General features: G+C 36.7%; 1 protein-coding gene across 3 annotated transcripts in view; it reads left to right on the forward strand.

The window, feature by feature from the left end:
• Positions 1-12,265, forward strand: part of CTNNA3 (catenin alpha 3) — a 446,797-nt gene that overhangs the window by 251,099 nt on the left and 183,433 nt on the right. For all 3 annotated transcript variants that reach the window (XM_085301619.1, XM_085301618.1, XM_085301620.1), the window contains exon 8: positions 7,900-7,980. In XM_085301619.1, the coding sequence (XP_085157745.1) occupies positions 7,900-7,980 (81 nt within the window). The remainder of the gene's footprint in view (positions 1-7,899; positions 7,981-12,265) is intronic.

Genomic DNA, 12,265 nt, shown 5'->3' on the forward strand with positions numbered 1-12,265 from the left:
TAGTACCTGTTGCATTAAACTACCCCTATGTGCGAGCCACGGCTGGTGGGGAATGGGTGCTGGGCACAGGAGCAGTTAGGAACTGGCACTGCCTCGAGCCCCTTGGATAGGGATCGCTGCCGGGAGCTGAGCTCTGGACGGTTTTTTTCTGGTTTACGATCCCYGTTGAAGACTCTAACGTTTTGATTTAGAGTACAGCTAAAACCTCTAAACAGTCTGGTTGAGAAGCACTGTCTTGGCACCTCTACTATATTTTACTTCGAATTTTCCTCCCCCTGCATTCCCTTACTCCCTCTTATAACAGCATATAATCTCCAAGCCATTTATATGATAGTTCATCATAGGAAAGTCTCATGCTGCTGCTGTGGGATGAGTTTTTCTCCAACTAATTTCCTATTTTTCTGCTATAAAACTGCCAGAAGACTTTGGTGAATGGCAGATGGATATTCAATTAAAAACTTTTATACCAGGAACTTAGAAAATTGCTTCTTAGTCAAAAAGCAGATGAACTTCATTCAGTATGCTGCTCATTGTCAGTTCGATAGCATGGGTGCTGCCATGTTTCTGGGTGTCTTTACCTTCCTTCTGTGTATCATCGGTGAATAAGACTGATTGATCAAACAAACTACAACAGATTTTTACTTCCTGCTGGTTCCTCAAATAGTTTTAAAGTTGATGTACAAACCAGAGTAATGTACTGTTGGACGTTATGACTTCTCTATAAAGTGTAAAGACTCTGTCGCATTTCATATATAAAGCGCTTGTGGCTTGTGGTTTTGCATTAGAAATATTAAAAGATTATTCTCTTTGCTTTACAACAGAGCAGTTTTATGAGGTATTTACTTTGTGTGACTCCCAAAGAAACCGAAGGAGTAGAAAAACATGGGCTTTTTAGGACCACCTTGGAATCATACTAAGATTTTCAAAWGTTTCTCTTGCTTTTCCACATTTGAGAAATGGATGTAATGAGAGAAAAGATGTTGACCTTACATACCASAGTAAAAGAATGAAAATTCAACGTAACATAGGTTCTTCCGTCTCCCCCTTGGCTCGCTCACGCTCCCCTTTAAGAGAATTCGGGATCCTTGTTCTCTTGTCGGAGAGCAGGGATCCAGCTCTGGCCTTCGAGATGCCTCAGTTGCCTTCACCAACTTCAGTAGGCTCAAACCAGCASTTCAGAGAGTGGATGAAAACATGCAGTATGATGCATATTTCAGTGTATATGTAAATAATGTGAGAATTTAGCTCACTTGAATAATTTTTAAATTAAAGGCTTATAAATTCTAAATATTTTTCTGCGTTTTTTTTAGAGTTTTTTATCCATGCTTATTTGGTTTAAATTTGCTTTGCAATTTTAAGATCTAGATATAATTGAATGCTAAAAGAGAGTTATACTGAGAAGGCTTTAAATTGGAGACATTTCCTGCATATTGATGGAGAAAGGGTAATGCACTCTATGAGGAGAGCCCTCAGTGCTCCAACCGATATTGATAGGGGTTGAGGTAATTCATTTCTTATGAGATAATTCACATCTCACAGCATTAGATCCGTAGGGAACTGTCCATGATGGCTTGAGGAGGAAAAAGTGGCAATCTCATACTGAAGCTGCTGAGGAAAAAATAACTACAATGAGAAGCAGTTCCACATGAAAGATTCCTTATTTGCTCAGTTGCATATGATTTTCCATAATCTTTTTTTTTTCTTTCTTTCTTTTTAAATATACTTGCTTAACAGAATTTGGGTTTCTCAAGTGTCTTTTTAGGAAAAGCATGCTAGGCTTTATTTATTAGAGTGAGGAGGGAAATGCATTAAAAATAAATAAAGTGGTTTCCAATTTACAAGACTGATGGGTTATTCTTTCTTTGTTTCCTGTATTAACAAAGGAAGATAATAAATATACTTGTAAATGAATTTCCTTTTGCGAGTTTTTGGTGTACAGTGAAAATACGCTTTGAAATGCTGTATGAAAAGGCCTGGAAGCTTTTACCTTTTCAAAGGAATTTTTGTTCTGTAAAATGTCAGAAATGTCAAGTTCTGCCTTTACTGTCTTGTCAGAGGATTGCTTGAATAACTTTAAAATGTTAATTTAAGAGATTTCTCAGGCAGCAATTAATAAGATGGCACTGCTGAATCCTTAAGGATTTTCCAAAAAAAAACAGTAGGAAAAACTTGCACGTGACTGTTTATGCACTGAGATAGTCCTGCTGGCTCGATGACGTTCCTTGCACTCAGAACGTGGTTCGTATCCCTTTCCAGGATGCGGAACGAAGCGGTCTTCTAAACAGTTTGCTCAAAAGCATGAGACATGCTTGAAAATTGCAAACCGTCCAAGTCCAACTGGCTTCCTTTTGTATTTGAGTCTGACAGAGATTTTTTTAGCTGGGAGCTGTGCTTTGAGGGGCAAGTTACAACAGTAAAATGCTTCCATGAGTTCTGCATGTGTGGTGCAACTATTCCTTGGGTGTTTTGGTATATATAAATTGGTAAGTGGAAGTATAAAGTGGTTCTTAACAGCATTTGAATTCCTTTAGTTTTGCTTACTGATTACAAGACTTTTTGTCCCCCCCTATATGGGGAGACAGCAGTGGGACTGAAGGATTAATCAGTCTGAACTGAGGCCTTGCTAGGACAAGAATTGTGAGTGAACACTGGGGAGATCATTCAAATGCTGCTGTCTCAGACCTCGTGCACTGGACGGCGCTGCTCGTGCCATCGGGATGCCCACGGCCGCGCCGCCCTTCTGCGGGTGGCTGCCCCGGGCCTGGGCAGGTGTCTGGCAGCCCAGCTCTCTGCCGGGCTTTGCCTTCTCCTGGCAAGGACCATGAGCAGTGCCATCACGTGTATTTGCTTACTGATGGGTGAAGCACTGTAATTCTGGCAGAAGCAAACCGGCTGTAGCCAAGTTGGCAAACCTCTTGGCCTCTCTCTGTTAGTTCATATGTCTTTAATATTAATGAAGACTGCAGCAGGATCAGCTAGGGTCCTCCCTTACCGATGGTTACAGCTTTCTTGGGGGAGGCGGGGAGGCAGCTTGCCGTTTGCAGTCTTCCTTCCTTGGATGGATTGCACAACAAATTTGAACCAACGGGGTTTCCGTAAGCTGAGTAAGAAAGACTTTGCACAGCAAGTCCATGAATGGATTTTTCCCAAATGTCAACATTGTTACAAAAAGAAAATTTTGTGAAACCAGTTTTAATTCTAGGTACAACTTTTTTMCACTGATACATTTGGTCTAGACTTCAAAGTGACTTTTTAATTCAAAAGGAGAAACATTTATGAGCTCATAAATGGCAAATGTTAAATGCTAATTTATAATAAAGGATATAAAATGTCTGGTATCTCTGTAGAGACTGTAACTTCGGTTTTATATGTTCTGTTGGTTGGGTGAGTTTTTGGGGGGCTTTTTTGTCACAGTGCACCGTACAAGAGCCTGCCATTATGGAATATAGGATTATTGTTGGACAACGCATTGCCTAAATTATGTTCAGCAATTTAGTTAGAGTTCTGACATTTATTAACTTATCATAGTATTGATTGGTGTTTACACTATGGCCTGACGTATTGTAGAAAGTTTCCATGGAAAATTGATTTCAATAAATGTGGTAGCTGTTAAAAAAAAAAAAACTAATCTATGGCTACAGGATGAACTAAATTGCGACAGAACTCCATATCTGAATATCTTCAAGCATCAGGATTATTCTAGATCTCAGGCCTATTTTGCGTGTTTACAAATAAATTTTACCTTTATAGTGGTGTTGAAGGAAAAGAAGTTAGAATGTCTGTTGGTATAAAGTGCTTATTGCTTTTCAGTTTCTGTAGTCAGTGGCTTACACAGAAGCCATTCTGTATGTATGTTTTATCATGTATGATATAACTAAGCTTTTACTGATACAGTACGTTATACTCTTTATATACTGCCCAGTACCTGACTATATTTATTCTTTTACGGAGGAGCTGGCTGTGGAGGACAGTTGTTAGAAAGTCACAGCAAGGTCCAAGCTCTAGGCTCTGCATTCACTATTCCACCACCACTTTTGGTGCAGGGGGACCCAAACAGACCCTGACGACTTCTGCCGTTAGAAATCTAGCTCTGAATCCAGCTCTTGTATCCTGAGGCTCCCTATAATGGCATAGGTAAAATTTCCTAACTGTAGTGTTGCCATACTAATATTTGCAAGAATTCTTTAGGATCAAAATAAAATATTTTAAGTTTATAACTAAGACTCCAGGCCTTTGGGAACACAGAATTAAAAAAACACCTCATCTCCCCATGGTTGTGATTAAAATAAGTTAATTTTGCTACCTTGCACTCTGCAGCATGAGAAAGCTGGAGTCTAATTAGGTGTTTTTGAGTGTGCCTGGCTACTTTTGAAAATGAGTGACTATACTTTGAATCATAATACCTGCTTCAGGTGGGTCCATCTTATCCAGTGTGTTTTGTGTAGCCATATGACAATTTACTTTTAATGAGTATTTTGAGGAAAAGGAGACTCTAAAGTGACTACTTTCTCTCTCCAGTGACTTTTAGGAGATTTTAAGGACTCCAGCCTTATAGAATTTGAATTAACCCTTGTGAATAGGTAACCCTAGGTACATACCTAAACTGGGTCCATTTGACTTGGCCAGAGTAGCTAATGAGAGTACTTTAACTCTGTTGTAACTGAATTTTTCATTATGGTTTAAAGGGGTGTTGTCTGAGTTATGTAGTGAATACTAGTAATATTTACTGTTTTAATACCTATGACTAGGTGTATCCTTATTTTAGATTTAACTTATTTCTGTTAACCTCAGTACTTGAAAAGATTATGTACGTAGTGCTAACGAAATCTCTATAATCTACTGATCAGTGTTCAGAGGCAACAGATTATGTAAGCATTTGTAGCACTTGAGAAATATAAACGAAATGAAATTAAAAACCTTATCCTAATAATTATATTCCTTTGTTTAAGCTATTTCTTGAATTCCGTAAGGTAGAACTACTACTGCTGTCTTTGTTAATACTGTTAACCATTGACACGTACCCACCGAAGACTCCACTGGAGATGTGTTCTTGAGTCCTTCAAGACTGTAGCTAATGCAAACATAAAAGTTTCCATCTGCACTACCTTAGGATGGAGAAGGATCTGTGATACCCAAGAAGGCTGTTATTCCCTGCTGGTGTAATTTAACTTAACTCCATTTAAAAACAATGGAGTTAGTGATTCATTGCATCAGACAATCAGCTCTTAGATATGTGCAGTTTTAAATGAAAATCCGTGAGGCCAGATTTTCTGTACATGCGGTTTTTGAGTCATTCAAGTAATGTTTGCCAGTGTGGGCAATAGATAGGCCTGTATTGTTGGCAATAAGCAGCATTTATCTGCAGGCTATACAGTGTTAATTAAAAGTGCTTGCTTTCACTTAGTGGAGTATTAATAACCATATAAAATGCTTAGTGCTTGTAAAATGTGTCGTGTTAGAAATGCATTGAAATAGGAGCTGGATATTGCTTGTCATATCTTCACAAGGGAGCCATATAGGCATTATTATGTATATTTTACAGAATTAAACAGCAGCTGAGTGCAGGGAAACTGAGATAAAAAGGAGCGAGTTTAACTGCGTGGCTTTTGCAAACTAGAGCCTAGAATAATATGCACCATTTTCCTAGACCTTTTCTGAATTCTGTCCCCCGTATGAGAATGAACTATTTTGGGATAGACTTGTTTGTTTGGTTTGAAGTACAGTGCTCACGAGAAGAATGTTAGTTGGCAGCAAGATGAAGAGCATTTCCATTGCAGACATGGCAACTATATTACTAGAGAGTAAAACATAGCGTGGAGATGCTCAGGTCTTGTTTATTTGACTATGCCATTGTTTGTAACACGCACCTAGAAAATACTGCATCTATTATTTTTCTAGTATGTAAAAAGGGTAATCATGCACTGTGAAGCTTGCACTGTTTTTGCTATTTAGATATCTGAGCTCAAAGTCTGCAGAGGAATATAAACTCAGCTTAAAGGAATAATTCAGTGTTCAGAGGTACTTAGGACCAGTGGACAATACCTTAAAGAAGCTGGACAGCACTGTGCGAGGCTGCCAATGTTTAAGGCTCTTTCCAGAGCGAACTTTGTAATCAGGTCTCCCACTAAGTTTAATAGACTTTTTACACAATTTTGAAATATTTACTCTTTTAAAAGAAGAATTTATCCATGTTTAGTTCTTGGGATAACCCAACGTGAGATAACTTCACTTACAGTTCTGTTGGCTTACAGACATTGACTATTGACAGTTGTGCTAAAAATTTGCAAATAAAATATTTTTCAGTGTTCACTGTTCAATATTTTTATGCTGCTTGGTGAACAAGGTTATTTCATGTTAGCTGCCTCAAAGCTTTAGGTTTTTTAGAGCCAGCTGTATCATTATTTGCAATCTCTGAAGTTAGAACTTACTAGAGAACTTTAAGAAAAAAACCAATATTTTACATTGATTGTGTCTTCTTAGAAAAATAGGCCCTGAATATGAAGCTCTTAAAGGAAGTGCCAGTGTGGAATTGCATCCTTACCATCTGAAAATGCAGAGGCACATGCTGAGCTGACTAGTATCCACAATGCTTTTATTGGTCCTGTTCAGCTGGTAGCTTAGGAAGGATCCATTTTGTTGTCAGGCTGGCAATGGCTGGCAAAACATACTGCAAGACGCATTATTTACTTCGGTTCTTACACAAGTGTTTGTATCAGAAATAGTCACATTACTACAACAGAAAGTTAATATCTGCTCTCAGAGTTTTCTTGAAGGTTTCAAGGTGCAGTTCAGATGGCTCTTGCCAAGCCTGTGTTTGATCAGCTGCTCCCTGTGTGATTTCAGTAACTGAAAGTAGTAGGAAAAAGGAAAATTTCTCAGTCAGCCTGAATACAGAATCTCAATTGTTTTTTTTTGTTGTTGTTGTTGTTGTTTTTTTTTTTTAATCGCTCCTCCCTTTTGTTGACAGAGGGTGTACTAATCGTTTCAAGGCATTTTATACATTCTATGGTTGCATATACCCTTTTAATGTAAAAGCTTAAGTTCAAGTTAGTGAGGAAGGAGTGATTGCTTTAGATGTTTTAAATTTTCATATAGTACATGCACTAACTTGAAAAAAAGATTATTCAAAGCAGCTAGTAGATACAGAACTCCAGTGGTAATATTTTATGGAAAAAGTGCTGGGCACTAGAATAAAAGTTACTAACACTTTTTAAACAGTAAAAGTGATATAAACACTTTGCCAGAAATAGATTGAAAAAAGAAGTTAGATGACTTTGAAAGTATACAACTGATTCCCTAAAGATCTCTTAGGCTGAGGAGAAGATATGGAGGAATGAATGTGCTGTTAAATGAAGAAAATTGTCCATTTTCACTGATGTTGTTTACTTTTCACTGCACATCTTGAACATTCTTATAATGCACTGATTCTGTTTTATAGGAGTAAATTAATGAATGCTGTAGATTAAGATATTACCAGACTCCACTGTAGGTATCTCAGTTTATAAATTGCTCTTAGAGAGGGAACTTGTTTTTTCACATGRATGTGATGATAATGGATTGGCATCAATAATAATAATAAAAATGTTCTTCCATAAGTAACCAAAGACCATAAAAAGGTATTACAGCAATTTAGAGGATAAAAGATGGTTAATTGCTTTCCTATGTACTGCTGCTAAGATATATATTTTAAGATACAGATTTTGATTCTGTGGTTTATGCTTAACATCACAATAGGCATTGTGTGGATATCGGGGTAGTTGGCCAAAACCGACTGAAATCCAAAAGAATCCTTAAGCACATACGTTTACCAAATGCTCTGATAAACTAATGGCACAAAGAACATAATTTCTAAGAATTTGTAAACAATCATTGTTTTCTTTTCTATCACTTCTATTACAGACTGACAGGAAAGGAAGAAGTAATGCCTTGAATGTTGCAATAGACAGTATGTGCAAGAAGACAAGAGACCTTCGCAGACAGGTAAAGCACTTAAGGAACTAGACAGATATAAAAGGAGACTTGAAAGAGGCTTATCCAAATTACTGTTTTCAGCTTTTGTAGTACCGTAATTTGAAAATGAAATTTCCTCTATATTAAAGAAATACTTGAGGAATAACACTGTTCCATAGAACAAATACATTCCAATTTTCAAAACTGTAGAAAAAAACCTCCCAAATGGGATATAGGCTGAATGAACTTATATATATAGGCAAAACTCTGCATATGTAYATGAGTAAGAGATCATATATATATTTTATAATATATAAATACAATTTTTATCCTGAGAAATATACCTGTAATGTACTGTAGAAAACTAGATTAATTTTATTTTAAATAAGTTTGAATTATCTTTCACTTTAGTATTGAGTAGATGTCTGATTCTGTACTGTTGTGGGAACTCATACAACGCAGAAGGGTCCTTAGAATATCTACTCCCCATTCCCCCAAATATTATGCATCCCAATATCCTAAAACTAATGGGAAACATAGACTAAAGCCCACAGCTTCAACGTACTACAGAAGGTGAGCAACAGACATCAGCTGCGTTTAGGTCCTTGCAGCAACAGCCAACATATTTGAGAAAAATTGCAAATGTTGTTGAGAGTGTATAACATGCCAGGTTAGGAAGGAGAGCTAAAAAGCCACTAGTGCTTCCAGCCAGGCCATCTGAGAATCTAAGGCCACGTGAAGAACGTTGCCTTCATCCCGTCTCTAGCTGTGGCTATTCACGTGTTCTCTGATGGAAGAATATCCCTGCCAGCTTTCTATGTCATCTTACAAGGCAGTTTATGCATCCAGATGATGAGGAAATTTCTTCCTGTCTCCCATAATCAGCCAGGAAAAGCTTGAAGGATGAGGTGAATATAATACCAATAAAGTGCTTACAACTAGCTATTAAACTTCCTCTCATTTTTTGACAGAAATATGTTTGATCAGATACCCAGTGACTTGCGTCACAAACTTGCTCTGTGTAGGGCTCTCCCATTCTGTCCAGTCCATGAGTTTATTAAATGCCAGCCTATAAGATTTTAAGTTTCTTGTCTCTGTTATTATGTTTGGAAATCTGTTCAAGAACTTAATTCTTAGGCTTATATAAATCTTTTTTTTTTTTTTTTTTTTTTTTTTTTTTTTTTTTTTTTTTTTTTTTTTTTTTTTTTTTTTTTTTTTTTTTAACTTTTGGGCTGAATGTTTTTATGCCCAATTTATAGTTGATCTAGAACCGGTAGTTTTCTTTACACACAGTAGCTATTTTGTGTTTCTTGATATTTTCTTCTGGAAAGTATTTTTTGAGAAGTATTTCATCTATTCCCTCCAAATCTGTTTTCATACATGTGAATTGCATAAGAATTGGTTTAGGAATAGTTCTGTGTGTCTGAATTCCTTCTGTCCATGCAGGTATTGCAATAAGGTCTTGGCTATTCTATCTCTCTGCACTTTTATTAAAAAAAAAAAAAAAAAAAAAAATCTTTGGAAGTGCTAAAAAAATATTGAGATACATATACAGTATAGTATACCATAATAGGTATTACATTAGGCTTTCGTAGCAGATTAAGGGTTATAGTGTGCATAATGTACTCTGCAAAATTCGATTTGAAGCTGAAACCTTACGGAGTTATATTTTGAAATCTCGCCAGTGTAGTGCACAGTATACGAACTGTCACAGAAGCACTGGCCCGGTCACTGGCTGATCATGGGTTATCCTGTGGACACACATGCAACRTCTTTGTGGACCACTGTGAGTAAGATAAAGGCACCCCTGTGTCTGGCAACACTTGAAGGCATAAGTGGGTATCTCCTGTAAGAACAGCATTTTCTGGAACTTCCAAAAATCTCTGGCTTTTCAGACAAAATGATTTGTATTCACTTCAAGAACCTGGGCAGAACCTGGGATTTAAAACTATTTTGTTCTGATTTGATTTATTATTTCTATTGTGCCAGAGGTGTGCATGTCGTATCTGTGTACAGTTTTATGTAGATCACTGCCTCCCTGCTTAGCAAAGTTGTATAAATATTTAGGAAGGAATTCCCTTTTCCTTCCAATTTCTAATTCTCTGATAAATTATCAGAGTCAATTCTTCCCTCGTATTTGTTTCTCAGTATACTATGAATAATCTGCACAGATGTTTCTTCTNGGGGTGTTCTTCTTGAAATGTTATTCCCAAAGTTATTCTTCTAATATTTGTGTGCTTTTTCTTTGTCATGGATAGCATGAACACAAAAGTGATTGCATTTCTGGGATACTTTTGAAATGGGAAAGAGATATCCCTCATTAATAATGAAAATTTTTCCTTTCCAGGACTTTTGTCAGTGTTGCACATAAGAAAATAGTTTACTGTGAGCACAGTTTTCTGTACTCATCGGGATATTGATGCTAATAGTATTACAGCTACAGTATAACAGCTGCTGAGATTTGCTTCTCTGCACTCTACTGTTTGTGTATGACAACCTTAGGCCCCATGTTTTATAAACAACATGTTTCTGTGGGTTTTTTTTCATCCTCTTTGATATCAAAATAAAAACTTTAGATTCCACTTCTCTAACAGTCTGTTCCAGGGGCARGAATAAGACCTTGCATCTTAAAAATAAAACAAGTTGTCAGACGTTATCTTTCCTCTGCTTTCTAATATCTTTCACTTACAAATATCAGATATATTTTGATTTTAGCATAATGAATTAGTTTCCCTAGTACTGGTTATGAGTATTTCTAGCACTGCTCCTCTTTGACTGTTTATGTGTCTACCTATATTGCTACTTAGTTTTTAGCATTTTGCTCTAGAGGTGGCTCGAGCCAGAAACAGAGGAATGGAAAAAATGATCATTGTGATTATGATGAAGAGAAATTGATACCACTTCAGATAATTCATCTTTTATCCTTTTCCTCTCCTTGTTTTATATTTTATTGCTTCATTCTTTAGTGCTACGTGAATCATCTTTTGAAAATCTCAGCTTCATGTATTCCTGAGCAAAACTGAAATTGGAACATATTTCAAACTTGTTTGTATTCAGTAAAGGCACAGCATTATCTTTTTCCAAAGAAGAAAAATTCACTTTGCTGAATTGCAGGATAGAGGATTTCTTAGAAAGCAATAATAATGATAATTTATATGTGAAAGGTTAGGTAAAGCAAGCAAACTAATAAAAAGCTATAACAAAGAATTGTCTGTTGTGAGATAAAATTAGGCTGCTGGTTTGAAAATTGGATGCCTGATGCCCACCATAAATGTAAGTGAGGGCATTTCAGTTTCTACAAGACATTAAGACTGTACAACAATCTGGGCTTTGCAGGACCTGAAAGCATTTCTCTTGGAGATAGTGAACCATGTGCCATGGATAAGAAGGTTCTACAGTTTTTTGTTGTTGATTATTATAATTACATCAGGCAAGTTCAGTACATTTCTCTCTGTACAATGAACAATAAGGTAAATGGACATGTAATTAATGGGAATTTTTATGCTAATTTTAAGCAAGTGAGTATGTCTGTTTTCTTCATTTGGACTTTTCCCAGATAGAAGTTTTAACAAGTAACCTGGTAGGAATGGAGGCTCGATATATTTTGTTCCTGGCAGTGAAACCTTTTAGTCTTTCTTACTCGTTTTTGAAATAGCTGAATGGATAAAGCTAGGACTGTGGACATGACAATAAGGGCCCACTTCTGTACTGAGATCTGAAACTTCTGTCTTTGCAAATTACTCATGAGAACACATAATGTATCCGTCTAGTATATCCGAATGCAATAAGCTGCAGTTAGAAGACAAAAGCATTCCAAACTTGCCTGTACATTTTTGGAAGACTTGTTTGTCCCATGCACCTGGTGAGTCAACAGGAGTTGGCTTTAGATCATGAGGCTAACCAAAAGTTAGTGGTAGAGTTCATATCCAAATCTTGTTTTGAGCATGACAGATTTCTCTACTACTGTTTCTGCTGTGTGTATTTACTGCCCTCTCTATAAGGTCAGCAGCATCAGAAAGATTGTGCTGGTTTGCATTTTTCTAGCTGCAGGAATGCTTACCTCTAAGGAGATAAGATGTAGGCATTTTGGATCAAAATGTTAAGTGAAAACACTTCCTTTGGTAAGAAACCTCTCGGGCATGTAATAGTTCAGCAACCTTTTGTGATCTTTTCTGCTCCAGTCAATAACTTTTTATATAAATATTAGAAAAAAAACAAACAATTTATTTTGCAATAGAGAATCTAATGAACTTGATAATGTTGCCTACATGGCACGTGAAGTTTTGACTGATGCCTTTCCTGCAGTGTTCTAGGA

This window comes from Rhea americana, unplaced genomic scaffold (genome assembly GCF_003343005.1).
Source record: "Rhea americana isolate MKP2758 unplaced genomic scaffold, rheAme1 scaffold_179, whole genome shotgun sequence".
NCBI classification, from domain to species: domain Eukaryota; kingdom Metazoa; phylum Chordata; class Aves; order Rheiformes; family Rheidae; genus Rhea; species Rhea americana.